Source organism: Myotis nattereri (genome assembly GCF_964212035.1).
Source record: "Myotis nattereri genome assembly, chromosome: 3".
Lineage (NCBI taxonomy): Eukaryota > Metazoa > Chordata > Mammalia > Chiroptera > Vespertilionidae > Myotis > Myotis nattereri.
Genome location: NC_138077.1, coordinates 64,060,897 through 64,075,261, shown reverse-complemented (window position 1 = coordinate 64,075,261; position 14,365 = coordinate 64,060,897). Strand labels below are relative to the sequence as shown.

The 14,365-nt window shown below is 38.3% G+C and overlaps 1 protein-coding gene across 1 annotated transcript in view; it reads left to right on the top strand.

Moving 5' to 3' along the window:
• GAP43 (growth associated protein 43) overlaps positions 1–13,415 on the top strand; it is a 101,543-nt gene extending 88,128 nt beyond the window's left edge. Inside the window, exon 3 of the mRNA XM_081087099.1 lies at positions 12,788–13,415. Coding sequence (XP_080943225.1) covers positions 12,788–12,876 — 89 coding nt within the window. The 3' untranslated portion in view covers positions 12,877–13,415. The remainder of the gene's footprint in view (positions 1–12,787) is intronic.
• The last annotated feature ends 950 nt before the right edge of the window (positions 13,416–14,365 follow it).

The following is a 14,365-nucleotide window of genomic DNA, read 5'->3' as shown; positions in this document are numbered from 1 at the left end:
ATTCTTTGCCACTAAATATAAGTAAAGAGCTTTGGCATCTTTGACTAAAAAGAGAAAAATTAATACAAATAAAAATATTATTTTTTTTATATAGTTCTGGTTGTATTCCAGTAAGTGCTATTGATTCTAAAAACAATTTTTCACTCACAGGCAGTGCCACAATTTGACAGGCCCCAGGAAGCCAAAACTCACAATGAGTGCAAAATGAATTCTCACAGTAAGAGATGGAGATTGCATTTATTTATCTACGTGCAAGCATAGAGCACAAACACCTTCTCTAGGGCTTTTTTTGTTACAATAATGTTTTTTAAAATTAATTTCAAAATTGAGTTAAACCTTCTCAGTTGGTATTTTAACACTCTGCTTTCATTGGGAAGTGGAGGGAGTGGTAGATGGGGGAATGGCATGCACTTTTATTTCCTCTTCTTCACAACCTGATCATGATCTCTTATAGCTTCCTAGATATGACAGTATTTGTAGTAATTATCAATAATTCTGGACGTTCATTACCTAATAACTCTTTAGTCATTCACTTTATAAAGCATTCCCAAAGCAATGGTGACTATTCCATCTAAATTATAGTTTTAGAAGTCCCCATTTATTTTCCTCTCTGCATGAAATATCCACTTCATTTCTCACAATCTGTACTTAATATGTTGAAGTTTGATACAACAATAATCCTCCGCCCTGTGGTTCTGCAAGCCACCGGACTATCTAACATTATTTCTGACCCTGGCCGATGTGGCTCAGTTGGTTCCTGTACACCATAGGGTGGTGGGTTCGATTCCTGGTCAGGGCACATAACCAGGTTGCAGATTTGATCTCCAGTCAGGCCATGTGCAGGAGGCAACAGATCAATGTTTCTCTCTCTCAAAATTAATTTTTAAAAAATAATAAAATTACTTCGTGTAGCCGTTATAGCAAAATTATACTGATCTTACCTTCTTTTTCACAGCAGAGAAAATAAATGGAAGGAGGGAGGAAGGAAGTAGAGAGAGAAGTGAGAGAGGGAAAAGGGGAGGAGGATAGTAAAGAGGAAAAGGGGGGAGGAAGATGTATATAGTATATTTAGGACTACTGGAGAGACAGGTACATTAAAATCAAGTAATAGAATCCACTCATCCCCCAAAGTTGTGAGAGATGTTATAGTATGATGGGAGGATTTGCTGAATTGTAATTAGCTGTGTGACTTCGGACAAGTCACAGAAACGCTCCATCTTCAGAGGGAATGAGCGGCTGAGATCAGATGATCTCTAAGATCCCCTTCAGCATCCACTATTCTGTACTTTTACAAACAATTACAAGCCGACTCTGTGACAATGTATACAGATTTTACATTTTTGTCCTGAATTGTGTGGTTTATCTATTTGCATTGATAAAATTAGCAAGACAACTGCCAAGTCTTTAGTTTTCTTTGTGCTGTGTAGATACAGCCATAAGGGAAAATTAAACAACAAAGATAAATAATTGTCTGGTGTATTGCAAATACAATCAAACACATCATGGTGAGTCATAGCAATGCCTGAGCTGAATATAACTCACAGACTTAGTGCTTTTATTTTAAAATTTAAATGTTGCCCAAGCAATAGTTATTCATACACAGGAAAAGTTTTTAGGTAGCTGCATGGCTATTGGAGTGACTCTTATGGAGTTAGAATTATGTCTAGTTTTGATTTCTGTATTTTAACCCTGGAGTCAGAGAAGTAATTTAATCACACCATATCAGATTGTGGAATTTGAAATACCTAGATCTGCTTTTGCTTTTAAAGACAAATATTAAAAATGAAAACTTTGTAAAAAGGCATATTAACTCATTCATTATATGTTAAAACATTATAAATAGTTGAATTTTAAAATGTAAACCAGTATAACCCAGATTGTTCATTAACTTTTTCAAGGTCTGACAGACACAAATGACTATGCTTTTGTAACTGATCACTAGATAAGACCTAGGGTGGCTCATTGTTGAAAACAATATTGAAAACAATGAGAGTAATAGAGATACCTAAGGAAAAACAAACAAAATGATGTATGTTGGCTAGTATGATGCTTAAACAGCTAGTATGATGCTTAAGCAGCCGGTTTCAATAAATGTGAAAAGGTGCTAGGAATAAAAACTAAGAATAAATTCAATGACAAATGACAAAGAAACATGATTAGCCTGTTTTGTTATAGATGGGGTGCCCTCTGTACCCCAGCCATTACCAGTGGAAGTGGAGTTTTTGTGATGTCATAAGGAAAGGAATTTAGTGAGATTTGAACAGGAGGATGAGTGATCTTTATTTCCATGAAATTAAACTCCTGGGTGTCCAATGTCCCATTTCTGTCTATTCTGCCATGGAAAAAGTCCAGTCTTGCTTCAGCAGGGCTAGAATTATGGGCACTGCCAAGAGTCTCTGTTCCCCATTAAAGCACAGTCCAATACAGTCCAGCATCTGGCTAGCTTAGCTCATGTTCCCAGCTGCAGTCCATTGTGTGTGGGGTCTGCATGGCCATGGTCTATGCAGCTGCTTAAGAGAGAGGAAGCTTTTTGTTTGGGGATTGTAACCAGTAGCTTAACCAATTAATCCTTGAAGAACTCACATGCTTGCATGGCTTCACCCTCCTAGCCAATGATCCTTTGCCTCAGGCTAGCTAGACTGACAGACAAGTACCTTCCCTACCTCACCCAGACTTCACTGCCCGTGTGTCCATCTCCCCCTTTGTTTGAGTCCTTCCCCCAGATCACTGGGAATGGACCCAGGGTTCCTTGGGGTGTGTGAAGTTGTAGCTTCCTGGTGAAGCTGCTCAGATGACCATGCTTATAATGTTTGCCCCACCACCACCCCCCGCTGCCACTTTGCTCTGTTCCTATTATTAAGATTAATAACTAGCTAATTATGATGATGACAATTTGATTTTTCCTCATCTTCTAAGTATGGATCTAAATAATTAACATCAAATACCTAAGTTCTGATTTTTTTAAAAGTTACTAATTTCCTCCTAAATGCAGCAGTAGAAATTAGAGATCATACTAGGAGTGGGGTCGGGGAGGGATCATGTTTTTATTAGATTCCCCAAAAGTAGGGTATTTCTGTGCCTGGATTTCTTTTAAGAGAATGGTTCCTTCCTACTCCATTTGTTTTCTCTTTATTCTTTAAATTCTGCTGTAGTTCCTTGCTTCAGAAGGCCCAGAAAAGAGAAAGAGTTGTGCATAGGTAGAAAGAATTACCCCATCAGAACGCCAATGTCTCCCCCAACACATGCCCTGTCCGCAGATAACTGCAAAGCTTTTTGGAAATGAAAAGGTCTATCTCATCATGAAATTGAAAACTTTCACTGTATTTGATTATTTTCCATAAGGTTAAGGGACAAGAAATTTTAGGTCTTTTTCAAGTTTTGAATTTGATAATTATTGAGTAAGGGAATTTTTCTTAGATAGATTTCATAAACCTGGAGATTTGTCATCTTCTATAATTTGCCTGCCAGATACAAAATTTACTACATAGTCAGGGATAGAGGACAATTTGGTTCTTGCTCATTCAGTGTGGTAAATTTTTGCTACAAAATGTTTTGCTACAGAATTTATCCTCATATAGAGCTAAGGCTGAGGATAAGTTGTTTCCTTTTAAAATCAATTGCCTCCTATTCTCCAGGTATGAAATAGAGAAATTGTTCTGTTCTCAATAGAGGCAGTATCATAGGTGATTGCCTTTTGAGACATTCCTGTTTAGCAGCCTTGATTCTTACATCACAAAATCATGCCCTTCAAGTTTGATCGATGCCCATCTTTACCCTCACAGTCATTTCTGAACCCTGACCCTTGACATCAAAGCCTTTTTTTAGAGTTTTTAATTTCATTTTCATTCTACAAGCAGAAATTTCATAAGGCACAAACTCTTCTTTCTCTTTCTTTGGATATTTGAAGAAACTTTCCTCTTGATTGTGGGCTAAGATTGAATGAGCATAAATGTGGAGAGAGGAAGAACATAATTCATTCATTAGGCACATAGCTGAGCAAGTAGTGGCACTGTATTAAGTTCTTTATTCTCTCATTTAACACTCTTCACAAATCTATGAGGTAAATGTTATTATTCCCACTTTACTGATAAAGAAATGGGGAAGCAGGCAAGATGTATATTGAATACTTATGTGTGAAACCCCTTAGAACAATGATTGGCACATAGTAAAAATTAAACCAATGTTAGTTCCCTTTAAGTCATGTAATAATAGTTGACACTTATTGAGCACTTATTGAAACACACCGTTCATTATTAAGTACTTTAAATAATTAACACATTTAATATCATAAAAAGCCCAGGAGGCAGGTACCAATATTAGAACCAATTACAGATAAATTACAGAAAAGGAAAATGAGGCAATAAGAGGTTAAATACCTTAATCAAAATCATGGTAAATGTCAAAGATAGAATTTTTATTTATTTATTTCATTTATTGGGGTAGCATTGGTTCGCAAAACAATACAATTATACAAGTCAATAAAACATCATCTTCACACTGCATTGTGCACCCATCTCCTCAAGCAAAGTCTCTTTCTGTCCTCCTTTTCCCCACTTTGTCCACCTCCAACTCCTCCTCACCCTTTTCCCCTCTGGCTATCACCATAACTGTTGTCTGTGTCTATACATTATATATATATATATATACACACACACACATACAATTTATATTTATAAATATAAATACATATAAAATATATTATATATAACAGACAGCTGTCAGTCTGTTCCATGCATCCATGCCTCTATTTCTATTCTGTTCATCAGTTTATTTTGTTCATTAGATTCCATATATAAGTGAGATCATGTGATACTTATCTTTCTCTGACTGGCTTATTTCACTTAGTATAATACTCTCCAGGACCTTCCATGCTGTTGCAAAGGGTAAGAGATCCTTCTTTGTTATACCTGCATAGTATTCCATTGTGCAAATGTACCACAGCTTTTTTATCCACTCATCTATCCATGGGCACTTGGGCTATTTCCAGATATTGGCTATTGCAAATTACACTCCAATGAACATAAGGGTGAATATATTATTTTGAATTAGTGGTTCAGGTTTCTCTGGATATATTGCCAGAAGGAAATCACTGGATCAAAAGACAGTTCTATTTTTAATTTTTTAAAAAATATATATTTTCTTAATTTTTTACAGAGAGGAAAGGAGAGGGATAGAGAGTTAGAAACACTGATGAGAGAGAAACATCGATCAGCTGCCTCCTGAACACTCCCCACTCGGTATGTGCCCACAACCAAGGTACATGCCCTTGACTGGAATCGAACCCGGGACCCCTCAGTCCACAGGCCAACGCTCTATCCACTGAGCCAAACCGGTTAGGGTTATTTTTAATTTTTTGAGGAAACTCCATACTGTTTTCTACAGTGGCTGTACCAGTCTGCAGAGAAAGAATTTAAATGCATATATTCTGGCTCTAGAACCAGCTCTCTTATCTAATGGGGAAAGAAGGTCAAACATCTAATTTTTGATGGCTTGGTAGACATTTTATATAGAGAATGTTTAAGAAGTTTTCAAGATCAAACTGTATTTCCTTTAAGTTTTGTTTTAACTTTTTAAAATCTCTGGGTCTTTTCTCCTTTCAGAAAAAGAACACTAACTTTTGTTCTATCTGTTAAAAATCCTAGATTCTATAATTGAGCAGCTCTATTTAATTAATAAATCACTGTATTCTTATTTTCTAATTAGAGTTAGAGACTTTACAGGAACATTCTAGGGGAGAAATTGTCTTAGTCATTTATCTGGGAAAGAAGATTTTGGGGGTTTTGGGGTCAGGATTACTATTTTTCTTCCTGGGATAAAAATGTTAAACTTGATAGGCATTGTTTTGGGTTTTTTTTTTGTTTGTTTTTACCCAAATCCCACAGGTTGGATTAAAATCTTGACGTATTTACATACTGTACTTTAAATTTATAAAGTCCTTTCAAATACCTTTTTTTTTTTTTTACCTCCAAACAACCTGCAATAAGGTGGGGTGGGCATTACTATTCATATTTTTTCGTAGATTAGAAAACTGAGGCAAAGAAAGGAAAGGTCACATGACTAATTGGTTGCACAGTCAAGGCTAGAACATAAATCAGCTTGACCCTAGGCCTCAACTTCTGAGAGAAGGAGTGTGTTTCAGGTATCCTGCCATGTTGCCTCTGAGTCTTCTTCTTGGTTAAGTTCTGCTTTGTTCTTCTTTGAAATCCTAAAGTGAATAGAATTGTAAGCAATAGGGTTATACTCTCTTTCAAAGGCACAGAGAGCAAGGAGGGGGCATAGGTGATATTTGCACCATTCTGTTGACATCAAAATAGTGTACACTGGTTCAGTGCTTTCAAAGGAACTTGAAATGTAAAATATGATTATGAAAAGCATAAAATGTGGATCCAGTAACCACCAGAAGCCATGATCAGGTTCCAGATCGACATCTGGTACACAGCTCAAGAGGAAGACCATGTAAGTAAAAAGAGGGACATATGTGAGTTAGCTGCAAAATGTTCTTTTATCGCTTTCCGTTGAGACTTTGAGATGATGATACTTAATACTCAAGAAAGATGAAAATTAAAAAAAAAAGGAAATGAAGCAAACACCCCAGCCCAGTGGTGACTGGTAGAGTAATTGTGGGCATGGCCCCAAGATGATAGCAGCTTCTATTTAATCAATGTTGACAAGGCTGGGGAGAGCTGGGCAGGTCCCAAGAGGTAATGTTTTACTCGGAAATCCACTCAACCTAATTTCAGTAATGTAGGGCTGCGGAGGGGCCTGGACCAGAGCCAGTAAACAGGGCCATTAGAGCTCAGTGTAGGCGATGGCAGCTGGGAACACCGCCATCCCTTCAGCAGCATTGCAGCCGGCTGCCTGGCTGACGCGCAAGCAGCCGCTGCTGCATATGCTCCTGGTATTTGTTCACCAACAGAATGTGCAGACGTGCTATTCTCACCCTTTCGAGGAAATGAATGGAATGCATAAAGGCAAGAGCAGTTTACAGAATCTATTTCAGCAAAGATCAGAGAGCCAGTTTGGTGTGCATTTTTCCAGGACCACTGTGAAGGCTTCCATGGATCCTCTTACTCTTTCAAGGCTACCACCACACAGTTTCCAAGGGGCATAGAAATGACTTCCATCTTTATTGGCATCTAAACGTGATCTTGGCATTTCTTTAGAAATGGTTATTGTGAATCCAGACTGTGAAACCTACTAGGCTTTTTCCTATTTCAAAACTTATGAGATTCATTCAAGATACTCAACTTTGCAAATCCCAGGAGAAAGTATACCTCTTTGTGCTGACTTCTTACCTAGCTACTGTTTTCTTTTATGCCTCCTTCTCCAACAAGCAATACACATGCCAGTAATTACTAGCATATAAATTCTAAGAAGGTCGAGATCACTGCTTGGCGTTTTCATTGCTGCATCACCGCTGCTGTGTTTTCAGTGCTTAGAACAGTGCATGGCACATAGTAACTATGGCCTAGGACCTTTCACCAAATGAATAAATGAGTAAATTTACACCTTTTTCTTCTCTTTTGAAGCATCCTTCAACTCTAAGACATTAAGAAGATATGGCTTTACTGTGTATGATGTGCACTCTCTCTTTTGAAGTTAACACAGAAAATGATCAAATACATGGAGACTGCTAGAGAACATGGTGATTTCTAAGAGGTCTTTGAGCCTGGAAAAAGTAATGTTTTTGTCAGGGTTAAAATGTCAAGGCTGGAGAAGTTTATAGCTCTTTACCAGATTCTAACATGGTCTGTAAAAACTGACAGACAGTAATTTTTGAGAATTTAAATACTATTTAATATAAGCATTATCAAAACTGTCAATTTTGTTAAAAAAACAGAACAACTTTTTCACCCCTTTTAGACCAAACCACTAAAATGCATCATCATTTGTTTTTTCTTTGACATACTCCTTCTCATAATAAAGCTGGATTTGAGGGTTGATTTCCCCTGGTGAAGAATTGTGGAGAGAAGCCATCACTAGATAGAATATTAATGACTCTTATAGAGGATAAATTCACTGGCCACCTAAGATGATAAATAGGTAGGTAGGTAGATAGATAGATGATAGATGATAGATAGATGATAGATAGATAGATAGATAGATAGATAGATAGATAGATAGATCCTGTGATTAATTTAATCTTGCTCTTTTCATGTAATGTCTTAACCAAAATTACAATATCATTATTAGATAAACATCTAATTGAACTTCATTAGCATGAGGTTTTTATGTTTAATATAAGCAAAAGTTTATTCAGAGCTAAACTGAAAAACAAAAAGCGTTTTCTACTCTTGAACTTGATGGATTTCAGCTGTCATAGCAGCAATTGCAGGTTTTCCTTATTTTCCAGCTTCAGACCTTGTTCTTTCACTCACTTGTCCTATGTCACTCGGTACTAAAAATGTCATGTAATTTTTAGCTTCTACAGCCTCTTCTTAAGCAATGACTATTTCAGTGGGAGGCTGATCCTCTAGATGGGAAATGTGATTAATTAACCTAATTGGGTCATGATAATTGGAGTGACCAACTGGCCTCAGCCATTCATCTATCTTTGACACTCATCATGATGATCATAGTTTTTGCACAAAATGCTAAAGATTACTGTACATATTAACTAATTCCTAGCATTTAAAAATTATGCAATTAACACCAGAAAGTACTAAGACAAGATTTTATATTATATTAGAGGCCTGGTGCATGAAATTCGTGCACTGGAGGGTGGTGTCCCTCAATCCAGCCTGCGCCCTCTCACAGTCTAGGACCCCTCACTCCTTACTGCCCACCTGCTTGCTGCTCCTTACCACTAGGCCGACTGTTCCTTAGCGCTCCTGCCACCTCTGCTGCATTTGCCAGTCATAAGCCCGGCTTCTGGCTGAGTGGTGCTATCCCTGTGGGAGCACACTGACCACCAGGGGGCAGCTCCTGCATTGAGTGTCTGCCCCCTGATGATCAGTGCTCATCATAGGAACTGGTCATTCTGCCGTATGGTAGCTTAGGCTTTTATTATATAGACTAGAGGCCCGGTGCATCAAATTTGTGCCCGGGGGTGTGTGTCCCTCAGCCCAGCCTGCACCCTCTCCAATCTGGAACCCCTTGGGGCAGTCGGACATCCCTCTCACAACCTGGGACTGCTGGCTCCCAACCACTCACCTGCCTGCCTGCCTGATTGCCCCTAACTGCTTCTGCCTGTCAGCCTGATAGACGCCTAACTGCTCCCCTGCCTGCCTGGTCACCCCTAACTGTTCTCCCCTGCAGGCCTGGTCACCCTTAACTTCCCTCCCTTGCTGGCCTGGTCACCCCTAACTGCTCTCCCCTGCTGGCCTGATCGCTCCCAGCTGCTCTCTCCTGCTGGCCTGATTGCTCCCAACTGCCCTTCCTTGCAGGTCTGATCGCCCACAACTGAACCCCCTGCCTGCCATCTTGTGTCCACAGGGGGGCGGCCATCTTTGACCACATGGAGGCAGCCATCTTGTGTGTTGGAGTGATGGTCAATTTGCATATGACCGCTTTATTATATAGGATAGACAAAACTAATCAGGATTCTTCCCTCCATTCTGAGCAGCTTTTACCAAGATCTGTTTTTAGAGTTTATAGGCTCCAGGCTTACATACCTGTGGACTCCCTACTCTAGCTCCCACTCTGTGAACACCCACTCTTCTTGGGCAAAGTTAAAGGCAGAAAGAGCAATCTTAAGTAGAAGCTGCCTAGATGGCTTTGTCCTAGGTTAGAATTCCTTGCTGCCATTCATAAACAGTGTGGTCTTAGGTAAGTTACTTCATCTTACTGTGCCTCAGTTTCCCACCTATAACATTGGATGATAAAGGTACCTGTGAGAATTACTAGTAAATAAATGACATAGAATGAAATACGTAGAATGTTCTGAGCATAGAGTCAGGGTCAAATATGTTAGCTATAATTAAGTGCTTTAGGGGCCAGGGAAGTCATAAGTCATGATTCTTTCTAGGCAGAGAGGCTGCTGGATAGAACAGGTAAGAAAATATAGATATACAACCATATGGTCAACATGATTTATTAACTACAACGACTTGTCTAGAGTCAGCATCAGTGAAAGAAAGAGCAATTTAGCAATCCCCAGAAGTTCTTGCTGACATTCAGGCTCAAATGGACCTGTTTATCTATAACTCAGGTTCTGTTCTCAATAAATTTCCCTTTGTCTGAGGTTCAAACCTTTATCAAACTCATATGCAGGTCTCTCATTTAAGTGGCTCTAACTAGAGCAGGCATATGGTTCACATCTGATTGCCTTTTATCTTCATTTGCATGTAGGTTTACTTTTTTAAAGAAATATTGGTATGAGTTCTTACCTTACCTCACTTTTGTGGTTATAAAACATTGTTATTTTAGATTTTCTTCTCCCCATAATTCCCTGTGGTCTATAAGAATTTCATTGAATCCACTGATTTGACACATTCTATTTTTACTAACTAGTTGTCCCTTAATCTAATACAAAAATAACCCCTTTGTTTAATATTCAATAACATAAAACAAGTATAAAATCACTCTCATCTCATATAAAATATGTATATATTATTGTGTGTGTTCAGCTGACTTGAATCCCAGCTAACTGACTGACATGTTACCTTTTGTGGTCATCTAACTGAACTTTATCAGTTTTAATTATATGACTTTTATTTTACACTAGAGGCCCAGTGCACAAAATTCATGCACGGGGGTGGGGGGGGGGTTCTCTCAGCCCAACCTGCACCCACTCCAATTGGGGGCCTCTTGGGGAATGTCTGACTGCCAGTTTAGACCCCCTAGGCAACCCAGCACTGACTTCTGGTCTGGTCAAGCCTTCGGTCATTATGACCCTGGCTCTTTATTATATAGATTTTGGAACAACAATTTGTTTTTAATCATGGAAGTTTTGTAGGTCACTCAAAACCCGTGAACCCTAGGTACTTAGTTTCCAGTGCTGAATTGATAAAACGGATTTGAGCTGAAACCCCTCTGGTTGAGTATGGCAACCTGATACAATGGGAAAACCTGGTCATGAGAAAATCTTATGATTTAAGGAAAATCTCTTCCTTTTCCTGGACTTTAGTTTCCTCATCTATGAAATAAGGATGTCCATTCATTCTTGCATTCAATAAATATTAATTGAGGGCATTCCCTGCTCTAGGCAGGGGTTAGGAGCTAGTTGTTCAAAGTTGAGCAAAATAGATATTGTTATTGACCTTGAAGAGTTATGGTTTAATTACTGATGAATGATCTTAAAGGTCCTTCTCACTGTTGACATATTATGATTATAGATTTCATTGTTTGTTAAAAGTTTATTATAAAAGGCTTAAACAAGAGCAAGGATATTTATTGTTTCTTCACTGCTTCGTCTCAATACTTATAAAAATACTTGGCACATTACAGGTGCTTGAAACAAATGTATTGAATAAATAAATAATTATGTTTCAAATACTTTGAAGCATTTGAGGAGAGAATATGTAGATATTGAAGCTCTTTTAATAGAAAATAGTAGCGACTTCAATTAACAAATGCATGTCAAGTGTCACCTTTTCCCCTAGGCCCAGGCAAAAATATCAATAGAAAGTGGAGAAATTGGGGGGGGATTTAACCTGATTGCCCACCAATGGGGGACAGAAAGTATGACTGCTTCTCAGGGTTACCTAAATTTTTGTTATTTTGTTTTCCTCTTTTGAATTCTGTTCCCTTAATTCCACAAATATATAATTCTTCTCACCTTACCCAACCTATATCCACCTTTTATTTTGAATGTTTTAATCTCCCTCAAATCATACATACTAGCTCCTAAGATTTTATTTTAGGAAGAGAGTTTTGAAGTATTATTTTGCTCCTACAGTTAATTCTTCTAAACAGTTCAAATCAATATTCTATTCTTTTGTAATTTGAAGAGGGCACTAAATACATTGGGCAAGGCTGGGAGCTAACTAAATTCTATAAAAATATTTCAAATTGCTATAGAAGGCCCTCGCTAAAATAAATCTGGAAACTTTCTTTTGGCAGAACATTAAATGATTCATTAGCATACTAAATTTCTGTAATCCATGAGGAATGCTGCTGGTACATAAAGTATTATGATGATCAGAATTTAGTTAGTCTCATAGAAAAAATTTTGCTGGAAAATATGATTGGTATGTTGTGTCTTTAATGGTTAATAATGGTCATTTTGGAAGGTTTTGGCCTTTAAAAATATTTATGAGTAGTAGTAGTCTTACTAAAATGACTGCAATTAGGAAATAGCGTAAAGTCTTCTACAAACACTCCAAAAATCCCCATTGAATACACTTATTCATAAGGCAAGTGTGCTTTGACAGCTTTAGCTTTAAGGGGCTGGACAAGTATTTCATTTTCCAGCTTTTATAATACTAGAAATAAGGGATGAGAGAGTGGGGATGACTGTTCAATGATCCACATAAAGTACTTGTCACAATTAGTCTGACACTAATGAAAAATATACAAGATTATTGTTGATTCCCAATGTTAAGAGCCTATACATGGATACTTTGATTGTAAGGCTGAGAGATTAAAGACAATGGTAATTTCTGTGTGGGCTCCTTGCTCCCAATATCATAGCTCCTGAGCTCTTCATATGTGTCACTGAACAACCTTCTGGAAGTAACTCTCCTGAGCTTGGAAATTATATTACTAAGACAGCAATCTCCTTTCATCGTAAAGCACTTGTGAAATGGTATGAAAAAAAATGCATTGCACTATCATGTGAACAGATGAGAAAAAATACTAACTCTTCTCCCCCTCCCTACCCCTCCCATCTTGTTTTCTTCCTCAGAAGCTGCAGATGAAACCAAACCTAAGGAAAGTGCCCGGCAGGATGAGGGTAAAGGAGAAGAACTCGAGGCGGACCAAGAACATGCCTGAACTCTTAAGAAATGGCTTTCCACGTCCCCGCCCTCCCCTCTCCTGGACCCTGTCTCTCCCCACCCTCTTCTCAGCACCACTCTGAAGTTGCCCTTCCTGTCCTGCTCACGTCTGTGAGTCCGTCCTCTCCCACCCACTAGCCCTCTTTCTCTCTATGTGGCAAACATTTAAAAAAAAAAATAAGCAGGAAAGATCCCAAGTCAAACAGTGTGGCTTAAACATTTTTTGTTTCTTGGTGTTGTTATGGCGAGTTTTTGGTAATGATGATCCAATCATTTTGGGAAATTCTTGCACTGTATCCAAGTTTTTTGAATTGGTGCGTGTGGCCCTGTGGGAGTCCACTTTCCTCTCTATCTCTCTCTGTTCCAAGTGTGTGTGCAATGTTCCGTTCATCTGAGGAGTCCAAAATATCGAGTGAATTCAAAACCATTTTTCTTTTCCTCCTTTTCAATGTGATGGAATGAACAAAAAGAAAAAAATTTAAAAACCCAATTTGTTTTGAAAATAAATAAATAAAGCAAATGTGCCAATTAGCGTTACTTGCGGCTCTAAGGCTCCTTTTTCAATCTGAATATTAATAAACCATGAGAGTAATCAAACTCCAATGGCTCTGTATTTCTGTTCCACCTTATCATTAGTTGGCTTGACACACCCTCTAACTGGGATCTTACATTTTATCTTCTTTCTAGTCTCCCATTCTTATACTGGCAACCCTGACAAAGAAAAGACAATGAAGCTTAAGGCTCTGGCCAGAACCAATGGCTTTGGTCCTCAATGGGATGGTTGGGGCCGTATTAGTTCGCTAGGCTGCTGTATCAAAGTGCCACAGACCGAGCGGCTTAAGCAACAGAGTATTTTCTCATTGTTCTGGAAGGTTGAATTCTAAAATCAAGGTGTTGGTAGTATTGGCTTCTTCTGAGGGCCATGAGGGTAGGATCTGTTCCAGGCCTCTGTCTTTGGCATATAAATGGTCATCTTCTCTTTACCTCTGTTAATTTTCTATGGCTATTTCTATGTCTAAATTACCATTTTTGTAAGGACATCAGTCAAATATGATTAGGTTCCACTGCAATGACCTCATCTTAACTTTATTACCTCTGTCAAAACCCTATCTCAAAATAAGGTCATATTCAGAGGTATTAGAAGTTAGGATTTCAATATACAAATTTGGGAAGAAGGGGTATAATTTACAGGTATGTGTCATTGTTGGTAATTACAGCGTATTTAGTGTCACAGATGGTCCCTTACTAAGACTTTTACTACAGTCACCACAGGGTGTTTTCATCCTCCAGGAGAAGTCCCCAATGGCAGGTTATTATAGATTTTAACAAGTTAAATATAGAGGCATGCACTACTCTTAGAAACCTCCAAGAGTTTGTTTAGATTATTTATTTTAACCCAAGTGTTCACACAGCCCATTCTATATGTTCCTGCTAATTGACTTCTGTTGGCCTTATGCCCACACAAGGCAACTGTCAGATTCTTGACT